Source organism: Coregonus clupeaformis, chromosome 28, assembly GCF_020615455.1.
Source record: "Coregonus clupeaformis isolate EN_2021a chromosome 28, ASM2061545v1, whole genome shotgun sequence".
NCBI lineage: Eukaryota > Metazoa > Chordata > Actinopteri > Salmoniformes > Salmonidae > Coregonus > Coregonus clupeaformis.
This window is the reverse complement of record NC_059219.1, coordinates 34,589,142-34,601,510: the sequence shown is the minus strand read 5'-3', so window position 1 is coordinate 34,601,510 and position 12,369 is coordinate 34,589,142. Positions and strand designations below refer to the sequence as shown.

At 42.7% G+C, this 12,369-nt stretch overlaps 1 protein-coding gene across 2 annotated transcripts in view; it reads left to right on the top strand.

Moving 5' to 3' along the window:
• LOC121543726 (lamina-associated polypeptide 2, isoforms beta/gamma) overlaps positions 1 to 11,455 on the top strand; it is a 31,527-nt gene extending 20,072 nt beyond the window's left edge. The window contains exons 3-6 of one of the 2 annotated variants that reach the window (XM_041853875.2): positions 281 to 430; positions 664 to 779; positions 9,964 to 10,067; positions 10,280 to 11,455. In XM_041853875.2, the coding sequence (XP_041709809.1) occupies positions 281 to 430; positions 664 to 779; positions 9,964 to 10,067; positions 10,280 to 10,649 (740 nt within the window). In that variant the 3' untranslated portion in view covers positions 10,650 to 11,455. Of the gene's footprint in view, positions 1 to 280; positions 431 to 663; positions 780 to 8,456; positions 8,860 to 9,963; positions 10,068 to 10,279 lie in introns of those variants that run through there. The other variant, XM_041853876.2, reaches the window with a different exon arrangement.
• Positions 11,456 to 12,369: the final 914 nt, after the last annotated feature.

Sequence of the window (12,369 nt, the reverse complement as noted above, 5' to 3'; positions counted from 1 at the left end):
TGTGTCCAGACCATGTAAATACAACTAATTGGTTCAATTTCTTTGGTCCAGACATATAATGCCTTCTATATTTCTGCAGAAGGGAATTAATTGAGTTGTATTGAATTTATTTTAATAATGGCCATTTATTGTTGCAGTCTTAATTTGTTTATTAATAAAGTTGTGTTGAATTCATTTGAAAAATGTCTGAACTTTTGACAGCCTCCACCCATAAACTGTATGAGAAGAGGGATTAATATAGTTCTATTGAATTTATTTGAATGTCTTGTTGTCATGGCAGCCTCAACCCGTAACCTGTATGAGAGAAGGCTCCAGAAGCTGTTGGACCAGGGTCCTCCTGAGACCGTGACTCTACCGGTGGTCATCACTCAGGTAGACAGCAACCACAACAGCAAATCTGACTCAGACCGCTACAGCGACAAGGAGGAAGGTAAGAAACGTAACACTCAGTCATCCTCTTTCTTAGACCAGGTTTATTACAGATTCAAATCAGATTCATCTCGGCAGTTGCACATTAGATTACACATGATATCCTTTTTTCTGAGATGCCTACTTGCAAACCAAATTGGCCCTCTGGGATAATACGAATCATGGATTGATTGGTTGGTTAATAGACTGACTGACAGAGCATGACATTGATGGAAATTGTGTGTATGTGTTTAGAGGTGACGACAGTCCCAGAACCAGAGCCAGTCACAGTCCCCGTGGTGGAGAGACCTGTCAGAAGCAGAGGGAAGACCCCAGTCACCACCAGGACCCGCAGCAGCCAGCACAACCGGGTGAGTCCCTCTTTATTTTATTATCTTTATTTAATCAGGGGACAAAAGCACATCCTCACGCTAGGCCAACCTCATGGTTTGCATTCCTTCAAAGCTCGCCATACAGAATGTGTTGAAATCTGAGTTAAATAGCATGCATATCTCAAGCTGTGATTTGTCCCCAAGTGCTACACATTTGGCAATGATTAGTAGTCACATTAGAGGCTATAAGATGCGCAGCGGCACATCTGGGGTCGATTAAACCTGTCTCTAATATATTATTTGAGAGAGAGGAAGTGTGTCCTTTATGAGACGCCTATAGGGGTGAAAATTACATGTCTGTGGAAAACGAAGCACCGAATGTGTCTGTCTGAAGGACGCTCTCTGTGTCTGTCTCTGTGTGTCTGTCTGCTGGGAGTTAGTGCAGCAGGCTTTGATTTCAGATCCGGCCACATGAATTAGATTAGCTTGTTTTCTCTAAGGCCACTGGGTGCCTCTAGTCCACTATTTATTTTCCCTCTCTTTCACACTCTATCCCTCTTTCATTCTTTCCTTACAAGAACATACTTAAAGCCCTTGCTTATTTTTTTTTTTTAATCACAACTCCTACTATGCAAAACCTAGCGTTTTAGTGTTTTTATATTTTCAAGCCCTTTTACTTATCTCCTCCTGGTTTCTTGATACTCTGGGAGGTGTTGGTGCCATCTGGTGTCGAAATCCAGAGCGTTCCAGATGGTAACCTACTCAACTGAAGCTGTGGATATTATAACCACATTAAAGGGATGGTTTGAGATTTTGTAAGTGAAGCCCTGTATCTACTACCCCAAGCTAGCTGTGCGCTTCCAGTCATGAGCTAACTCTAGTTAGCATTGTCTCGCACCTCTAACTTCCTTCATACTGGACGCATAGACAGAATGGTATCCCAGAGTTCATCTGACTCTGGGGAAGTCGATGGGCTTCATTGCCAAAATCTCAAACTATCCCTTTAAAGCATGTGTGTGCACTGCCAACTTTACTCACTGAAGTTGTGGTCTTGGCTTTGTAAGGTGTGTTCGTGAAGAGCTGGAAGGTCGGGTGTTCTGAGAAAAGTGTGTGTTTAGATCTATGCTCCAGACGATGATGATGATGATGATGATGATATTGAGGAAGAGCATCCTGTGTTAAACATAGAGACCATCGAGGAGGTTGTATCGTGGAGTCGACCAGATGGTCCCTGCCAGCGATGATACTGTAATATACACTGAACCTATCCATCTCCCTGGGTTTGTGGTGCACTGGAGAAGTGTTTAGCTTGATAATTACAATTTTTTGTGGATGGTGTTAGTCATGTTATATATTTTAAGGTTTATTTGTAATTGTACACATTTGCAGCTAAAAGCTGAATTGCAGCATACATAGGCCTAAGTAAGTAAATAAAATAATTAGATGTAGTATACGATTAGTTAAGCAGCATTAAGCAGTCTCACAAAGTAAGGCATAGACCAATGTCTTCACTCACTGGGTTCTCTACAACCACTATTGAATAGCATGTCTCACCTTAAGGCTAGCTGCCTGATTGCCTCCAGTATTACGCCGCCTCCTCATCATCCTCCTCCTGCTCCAGGATGTCTCTGAGCTATCAGCTGGTGAGGTAGTTCTTCCCCCTCCCAGAGAGGCAAAGACCAAGGGACCTCTGCTTCTGGTGGGTTTGTCATCAATGGACATGGGTTTGTGATGTCCTCTATTTAACTTCCCTTCGCCTCTCTCTCCCCGTTTGTCATGTTCCAGGAAGTCCCTAAGGAACCTAAGCCTATACTGACAGACAAGCCAAGCTCTAAGCCCTCTCCCTTACTGCAGGGCCTAGCCCATGCCCAGTCCCAGTCCACTAGGACTTACCATCAGGAGGTTGTTCTAACAGCCACGGCTGAGTCTCCCTCACCCAGACAGACTCAGGTACCTGTAGGTTCCCAGCTCAGGTGGTGGGGTTCACTATGGTTACTTGTCACTCACTGGTGCTATGAATGGTTGTTGTGTTCAAGGCACATAGTCACAGTGGTGTCTCATAGTCATAGTAAGATATGTGGGACTGTGCCATTTTGGATATATTTGTTTTCTTATTGCCAAACCTTAATGTTGAAGAGCCACTCACCCACCTGATGTTTTGGCTATTTAGTCTAGTACTCTAAAGTCTCTACTGTGTCTGACCCTCCTCAGTCTGTCCCTGACGAGCCTTCTCCCTGAATGTGAATGCTGCTGTGCTCTGGGTCCCCAAAGCCAAACCCAGCAGCCCCCCAGTCAAGACCCCCAGGCACGGTGTCCCTGAAGGCCACAGAGGTCCGGAGAGCCACCGCTCCCTCACTCCCTGGCAGACTAGTAGGAAGGTGCTTTCCTTGCCTCCCTCACTTACTGGGAGATAGAAATAGCCTTTTGGTCAATCACTAGGAAATATAAATGATTTGTTCCGTTTTAACAATGGTTTGTTAGTCTACATTTTTATGTATACATTTGTGTGTGGGCATACTTTACTAACTTTGTTGGTTTTGATGTGCTTCTCGCCTGTGCGACTTAACGTTAACTACGGAGAAACAAAACAATGTAATCAGATAGTCGAGAGCGCCTGCTTCTTCAGAATCGGGATGTCTGTCCCAAGATGGAATGGGTTTCAAGTGAGGTGTGGCATTAGATTAGATTGAGTTTATTAGTCACATGTACAGGGACGCAGATGTAATTGCAGGGTACAGTGAAATCTCATGCTCTGGGCTCTAACAGTGCAGGTCAAAAGAAATTAAAAATAAAAGAGAAGTGAATAAAAGAAAAATATGGATAATAATATACACAATAATAATATACAACTGTAGCAATGATAAATGACCGTTGGGTGGTGGGGGCAGGGGAAGAGTCCGTTGGGGAATGTCCAAAGGGGGAGCAGCAGGGAGGGAGTGAGAAGTGAATGGAACAGTAATATATTTTATATATATATATATATACACACACTACCGTTCAAAAGTTTGGGGTCACTTAGAAATGTCCTTGTTTTCGATAGAAAATCATTTTTTTGGTCCATTTTAAAATAACATCAAATTGATCAGAAATACAGTGTAGACATTGTTAATGTTGTAAATGGCTATTGTAGCTGGAAACTGCTGATTTTTTATGGAATATCTCCATAGGCGTACAGAGGCCCATTATCAGCAACCATCAGTCCTGTGTTCCAATGGCACGTTGTGTTTGCTAATCCAAGTTTATCATTTTAAAAGGCTAATTGATCATTAAAAAGCCCTTTTGCAATTATGTTAGCACAGCTGAAAACTGTTTAGCTGATTAAAGAAGCAATAAAACTGGCATTCTTGAGACTAGTTGAGTATCTGGAGCATCAGCAGTTGTGAGTTCGATTACAGGCTCAAAATGGCCAGAAACAAATAACTTTCTTCTGAAACTCGTCAGTCTATTCTTGTTCTGAAAAATGAAGCCTATTCCATGCGAGAAATTGCCAAGAAACTGAAGATCTCGTACAACGCTGTGTACTACTCCCTTCACAGAACAGCGCAAACGGTCTCTAACCAGAATAGAAAGAGGAGTGAGAGACCTCGGTGCACAACTGAGCAAGAGGACAAATACATTAGTGTCTAGTTTGAGAAACAGACGCGTCACAGGTCATCAACTGGCAGCTTCATTAAATAGTACCTGCAAAACACCAGTCTCAACATCAACAGTGAAGTGGCGACTCCGGGATGCTGACCTTCTAGGCAGAGTTGCAAAGAAAAAGCCATATCTCAGACTGGCCAATAAAAAGAAACTATTAAGATGGGCAAAAGAACACAGACACTGGACAGAGGAAGATTGGAAAAAGTGTTATGGACAGACGAATCGAAGTTTGAGGTGTTCGGATCACAAAGAAAAACATTTGAGATGCAGACCAAATGAAAAGATGCTGGAGGAGTGCTTGATGCCATCTGTCAAGCATGGTGGAGGCAATGTGATGGTCTGGGGGTGCTTTATTGGTGGTAAAGTGGGAGATTTGTACAGGGTAAACGGGATCTTGAAGAAGGAAGGCTATCACTCCATTTTGCAACGCCATGCCATACCCAGTGGACAGCGCTTGATTGGAGCCAATTTCCTCCTACAACAGGACAATGCTCCAAACTATGCAATAACTATTTAGGGAAGAAGCAGTCAGCTGGTATTCTGTCTATAATGGAGTGGCCAGCACAGTCACCGGATCTCAACCCTATTGAGCTGTTGTGGGAGCAGCTTGACCATATGTAAGTGCCCATCAAGCCAATCCAACTTGTGGGAGGTGCTTCAGGAAGCATGGGGTGAAATCTCTTCAGATTACCACAATAAATTGACAACTAGAATGCCAAAGGTCTGCAAGGCTGTAATTGCTGCAAATGGAGGATTCTTTGACGAAAGCAAAGTTTGAAGGACACAATTATTATTTCAATTAAAAATCATTATTTCTAAACGTGTCAATGACTACATTTCCTATGCATTTTGCTATATTTCCTATTCAAACTCATTTCATGTATGTTTTCATGGAAAACAAGGACATTTCTAAGTGACCCAAAACTTTTGAACGGTTGTGTGTGTGTGTATATATATATATATATATATATATATATATATATATATATATATACATATATACATACATACATACATACATACATACATACATACATACATACATACATACATACATACATACAGTGGGGAGAACAAGTATTTGATACACTGCCGATTTTGCAGGTTTTCCTACTTACAAAGCATGTAGAGGTCTGTAATTTTTATCATAGGTACACTTCAACTGTGAGAGACGGAATCTAAAACAAAAATCCAGAAAATCACATTGTATGATTTTTAAGTAATTAATTTGCATTTTATTGCATGACATAAGTGTTTGATCACCTACCAACCAGTAAGAATTCCGGCTCTCACAGACCTGTTAGTTTTTGTTTAAGAAGCCCTCCTGTTCTCCACTCATTACCTGTATTAACTGCACCTGTTTGAACTCGTTACCTGTATAAAAGACACCTGTCCACACACTCAATCAAACAGACTCCAACCTCTCCACAATGGCCAAGACCAGAGAGCTGTGTAAGGACATCAGGGATAAAATTGTAGACCTGCACAAGGCTGGGATGGGCTACAGGACAATAGGCAAGCAGCTTGGTGAGAAGGCAACAACTGTTGGCGCAATTATTAGAAAATGGAAGAAGTTCAAGATGACGGTCAATCACCCTCGGTCTGGGGCTCCATGCAAGATCTCACCTCGTGGGGCATTAATGATCATGAGGAAGGTGAGGGTTCAGCCCAGAACTACACGGCAGGACCTGGTCAATGACCTGAAGAGAGCTGGGACCACAGTCTCAAAGAAAACCATTAGTAACACACTACGCCATCATGGATTAAAATCCTGCAGCACACGCAAGGTCCCCCTGCTCAAGCCAGCGCATGTCCAGGCCTGTCTGAAGTTTGCCAATGACCATCTGGATGATCCAGAGGAGGAATGGGAGAAGGTCATGTGGTCTGATGAGACAAAAATTGAGTTTTTTGGTCTAAACTCCACTCGCCGTGTTTGGAGGAAGAAGAAGGATGAGTACAACCCCAAGAACACCATCCCAACCGTGAAGCATGAAGGTGGAAACATCATTCTTTGGGGATGCTTTTCTGCAAAGGGGACAGGACGACTGCACCGTATTGAGGGGAGGATGGATGGGGCCATGTATCGCGAGATCTTGGCCAACAACCTCCTTCCCTCAGTAAGAGCATTGAAGATGGGTCGTGGCTGGGTCTTCCAGCATGACAACGACCGCAAACACACAGCCAGGGCATCTAAGGAGTGGCTCCGTAAGAAGCATCTCAAGGTCCTGGAGTGGCCTAGCCAGTCTCCGGACCTGAACCCAATAGAAAATCTTTGGAGGGAGCTGAAAGTCCGTATTGCCCAGCGACAGCCCCGAAACCTGAAGGATCTGGAGAAGATCTGTATGGAGGAGTGGGCCAAAATCCCTGCTGCAGTGTGTGCAAACCTGGTCAAGACCTACAGGAAACGTATGATCTCTGTAATTGAAAACAAAGGTTTCTGTACCAAATATTAAGTTCTGCTTTTCTGATGTATCAAATACTTATGTCATGCAATAAAATGCAAATTAATTACTTAAAAATCATACAATGTGATTTTCTGGATTTTTGTTTTAGATTCCGTCTCTCACAGTTGAAGTTTACCTATGATAAAAATTACAGACCTCTACATGCTTTGTAAGTATGAAAACCTGCAAAATCGGCAGTGTATCAAATACTTGTTCTCCCCACTGTATATATATACGCTGTAACAATGATAAATGTCCTGTGGGTGGGTGAAGGAAGCGGGGAGAACAGGCCATGGCTTGGGTCACCGATTTATCTTCTCTGCCTGCTAACAGGCAGATGGAGGAAGTAGGGTGTCCAATCAAAAACGCATATTTTGACCAATTGGTAAATTAATATGGTAATTGTTGATACTCATAGTTCAAACCTCATGTCTCTATCATAATCTGTTCAAAAGTTATTGTCGGATGGCCCAAATTAGGGTGACTAAATCAATGGAGGCCAGAGAAAAAAGTGGTCATAACCAGGAAAATAGCATTGAGTCAGCTAGGCTGGTTGCTGTGCGAGAATTGAAGCTAAACTGAACAGGTTCGCTGTTGAACTCATCTTTCTTCCCGAATCTGGAGGACATAAAACAATATAGAGATGGATATCATTTTTGAGACATGACAGAAGATCTCACAAAAACAAGCATATCTCTGTGAAATGAATTTTATTTTCAATGCCTTTTAAATGTATCGTTTCATGCTAATTTAGCTTTTTGCGACCCGCAGAAACATCTTTGCAGACAAACACTACAACGTGTAAAATCCTCAAAAGTTCCTGCGAGAAAGCGGCACCGCTCTGTCAACGGAGCTCGGTGCTTATCGGATGTATTAGGTTACGAAATCCAACTTTTTGGATATAATGTTAGATGTCACGTTAGAGAAAGACCCCACTGAACGATTCAGAACATGAAGAATCATATCTGTCTTGGTAAAATGCATTTTATAAAATAAGGAAGTGAAAGTTCATCACCAAACCGTGTTTTCACTCACTCTGGGCGGAGTGGGTGGACACCCTAGAGCAGGGTTACCCAACCCAGGAACAGGGTTGGGCAGTCCTGCCCTAGAGGAAGCCAAATGAGGGGTGTGGCAAGAGATACAGCGGAAACCAAAAAAGAAGAGAGGAAGTAGGGGGGACTGAGAGTCAACTTAAGGAACTATGGAAGGTATTCCCACCGCTCCCTTTTATAGTTCTAGCTAGCTAGTTCCGTTCCAATGGGCATACCTTGACGCCAGCCTGATTTGGTTTACTGAACATGGTTGGTTGAATTGATTGTCTTCGAACTGAGTTTGGATGAGTTCGGAACAATACCTACCATGTGTAAATGGCGAGTGCAGCACAAAGCAAAACACCTCGACTGTTTCAATTCGATGGACAAGTTTGACCTCTGGTGTAAGGAGAACTTCCTGGAAGATTTTTCTGCCACCAAGACCAAAGACCTTTTCATCCACTTCGAAAATCTATTCTCGTGACTTGTATAATGTTTGTATCAGTCTTGTGTGTGTATTGTTTATCTAATCCGAAATCCACAACTGGTCTTTCCCCTCTGTGAAAAAATAAAGCCATTCTCTTCTATTCTACTTCTAGCTGTGCTGTGAGGAGGATGGTGGTCTTCCTCTCACTCTGACTACTAAAGCTCCCAGTCATGAGCCAACCTCCCTACTCAATACAGCTCTTATGGAGGTTTGGGACATCTCTCTCCCCTGCTTTTGTACTTGGGACATCACTCTGTATTGGGTGTTTTGTATGATTTTGATCTGTTCACAATTTGCTCAATGCTCTGATCACTGTCTATTCGTTTTGGTCTCACTCCCTTGCTGTCAGTCTCTCTCCTGGGTCTGTATGGATATCAACCAACCTCTTCTATAACTGATATTTCTAATCCATATTTCTGGTCAACTCAGGAACCTGCAACAAGTGTCCATGCTCCAGTAGGACAGAGCATTAGACCCCTGAATCAATGGCCTCTGGTGGGTATAGGATCTTAATCACACTGTCCTCTTAGGATACCCACTACTGTAATATTGCTCACTGGATTTTAAATGCACCTGTTTAGGTGATGGCCAAACTCTACTAGTATAGGATACTGATCCAGTGTGTTACTTACCATCTCCATGTTAAAGGGGGTACTACAGGAAGTCTGCCCGCTCCTAGTAGCCAAGCCTTCCTCTCTACCTCGTTTGTCTGTAAGTGACCCCTTTGCCTCCTTCACCGTCAGGCCTGTAAGCTACGTCTCACGCACCCCCTCATCTCCATCTCCTCAAGTCCTGAAGGAACAACTGGAATCCCTATCATCTCTCTCTGCCAAGTTTGACATGCAGTTTGACATGCTGTCCAATCGCTTTACTCAGTGAGGGGTTCCAATTTCCAGGTGCCACCACAACAAACCATTGTGAGGAAAACAGACCTCTCACTGTATAGAGGTCTGTTTTCCTCACAATGGTTTGTTGTGGTGGCACCTGGAAATTGGAACTTAATTGTGGAGTGAAAGTGATCTCACTGTTTTTCCTCAGACATGGTATAGTTGTAAACATATGGGTGATGATTATGAATGGGGCTACTGTAGTGTGTGTGGCACACATCTGTCTGCCTGTACTAGTACACTGCCCTGCCCCCCCCCCCTAAAAAACTCCAACCTAAGTGGAAACAGCAGAAAAACACCCCCTTCCTCTCCTCGGTCACCCCAGTGAGGGGGCAGGGCAGTGTCACCTCCAGCACCATGGGTACAAAAGTAATCCATTGCTATGCCTTATGCATGTATCACCCAGGGTCTGTGCTGGTTCGTTTGTCAAGGCGGTATTATTCACAAGACAAGGTAATGGTGTTTGTGGTCAAATGGGTTGGTCACAAGCCTTAGGTTTACTGGTGGTGTGGTCACATGGGCATAGGACTGCAACAGGGCCACCTAATGGTCTTTAGGTGTAACACACTCTAGCCTATTCCAAAAATAATACCCCTCTAGCCCTTATCTGAATGTGGCGGTTTTGGCAATGACTTTGTAACACGCAAGTGGAACAATGTCTCATCCTAACCCTAATCGCTCCGTGTCGGCCTCAACGTTTAAAGAATGTGTACTAAAATAAGTGTGTTGCAGGTGGAGAAGATAGCAACTGGTGAGCAGACACCCAGCAGAGTGGACGAGAAGGATGTCCTCAAGGAGATGTTCCCCTACGAGACCAACACTCCAACAGGAATCAAGTAAGACACACACGTTATTCTATCAACATACAAAAACTTTGATAAATCCTTGCTATATCTGGCAGACTGCCACCCACAGTCTTGTCATTCCTATAAAGCAGTGTCCTGTAACTAATTTGTTAAGAGCTTGATAGTAATACTTGCCTAATGGCAACTTACATTTGTGGAATGTCATAATGAAACTCAACTTTCTTCCTCTCCCGTCCCTCTAGCGCCACCTGTCGGCGACCCATCCGAGGTGCAGCCGGCAGGCCCCTAAAGTCTGGTGACCTGTGGACAGATGAGACCCTCCTGCGTTCCTCCTCCACCTCTAACTCTTCCTACTCAGAGAGTCGCACCGCCACCGTCCACAGAGTCACCACCCTGCCCCCCTCCACCAGGCTGGTAACGTCAGTGGCAAGGCCTGCTGGCAAGGCCGTAGTACCACCCTGTGGCCTGCCTTTCTGGCTGAAGCTGCTGCTCCTCAGCGTTGTAGCTGGCTTCATATTCTTCGTCTACCAGACCATGGAGACCAATGCTATGGCCCCCTTTGGAGGGTCCTCCGATTCCACGCAGACCAGTGACAATGAGGTCAGCAAGTGAAGCCTGGATGACGGTTCTCTGGCAGCATAATGTTACTGCCACCATTTTCATCATCGTCATTGTCCCTCGCTTCCTTGGCATTATTGTTTTTTTCTTCCCCTGTTTCTGTCACTTATAATTGGTTAAATAGTCTGGTACGGTAGCCAAATCTGTATCAACACCTCATGAAGACGACAATGTCCAATATGATATATTGAACATTGAAGATGACAACCGCTTCTCATTCTGAAATGACAATACTGTCTTCTGTTTGTTTCAGTTTGTCCTTTTCCCATCTCTGAGCCTGTGAGGCTGAGAGAAAGCCAGTCACACCACTCATCTCCAGATAGCATACATACACCGAAACAGTGACTTCCAAATTATGTGAACTTGCTTTATATGGTCTATTGTTTTTGTTTTATATCTCTGCATGGTGTAGTCGTATGATTGCATTTGCGTGAGTCTGTGTGAGATAATTGCCTGTGTGCGTGTCATGTATGTGTTTCACACAGTTTGCTTTTGTAATGCTGTCACTGTAATCTAATGAAGTTAGATGTAACCTAATGCAGTTATTAGCTAAAACTGTCTGGAAAAGACTGAAGGAATTTCAAACAATTTTAATCAGTTTTTTTCTTGATCGAATCATCTGTACAGCGGGTGTGTGTGTGTGACAGGGATTGTAAACATATAGCTCTTGTATGCCCCCACCCAGTTTTTTTTGTTTTTGTCGTTAATTTTATTGAAATGGTCTATGTAGCCGAATTAATAATGTATGTATTCATTGTAATAAATAATGGCATGTCCTCTCAATAAAACTGTTGATATTGTAATATGTAAGGATAATTTGTCTATTGTGGATCAGACTTTTGTTGCTGTTACTAAACTTGAAACGATAATAATGCATGGGATTTAAAACCCAAGGACCCTGTACAGCAAAGAGGGTAAAACAAAACAAGGATAATACGACTATAGCTGCGAGCAGCAATGAACGGGGTTCACAGCATTAAAGAAAGAAAATAAGATCAGTTGGATAACAAAGCAAGCACTATCACGTAGAAACAATCTTCCTTTATGTGCAATCAGTGAAAGCATTACCAAGTTTATCTCTCAATACCACAAGGAGGACGCAAGTGAAGTTTAGTCTAGTGCTGTAGGTTGGTTATCTTTGAGTGCAGCAGGTAATCATTCTTAAAGTCATTAATTAATGTATTGAGTTTATATACCAATTCTGGGGTCAATTTGACTAATGACTGATGTTAAGATTAGTTAAATATTTTCAGCGTTAGTGTAATATTTGTTAGTGTAAATGATTTAAATCTGTTGGTACACTCCACATTAGCGTTCCAGAATACTTCAATACACTCTCACAGCTGTAATATGCTGACTGCGCAAGCGGCAGGACTTCCAGTTTCAAATTTTCCAAAATAGATCTACTTTTCACTACGTTTAGACCACACAGTGAGGGAAAAACCTATTTGATCCCCTGCTGATTTTGTACGTTTGCCCACTGACAAAGACATGATCAGTCTATAATTTTAATGGTAGGTTTATTTGAACATTGAGAGACAGAATAACAACAACAAAAATCCAGAAAAACGGATGTCAAAAATGTTATGAATTGATTAGCATTTTAATACTTATTTCCCTCATTAAAATGCAAATCAATTTATAACATTTTTGACATGCGTTTTTCTGGATTTTTGTTGTTATTATTCTGTCTCTCACTGTTCAAATAAACCTA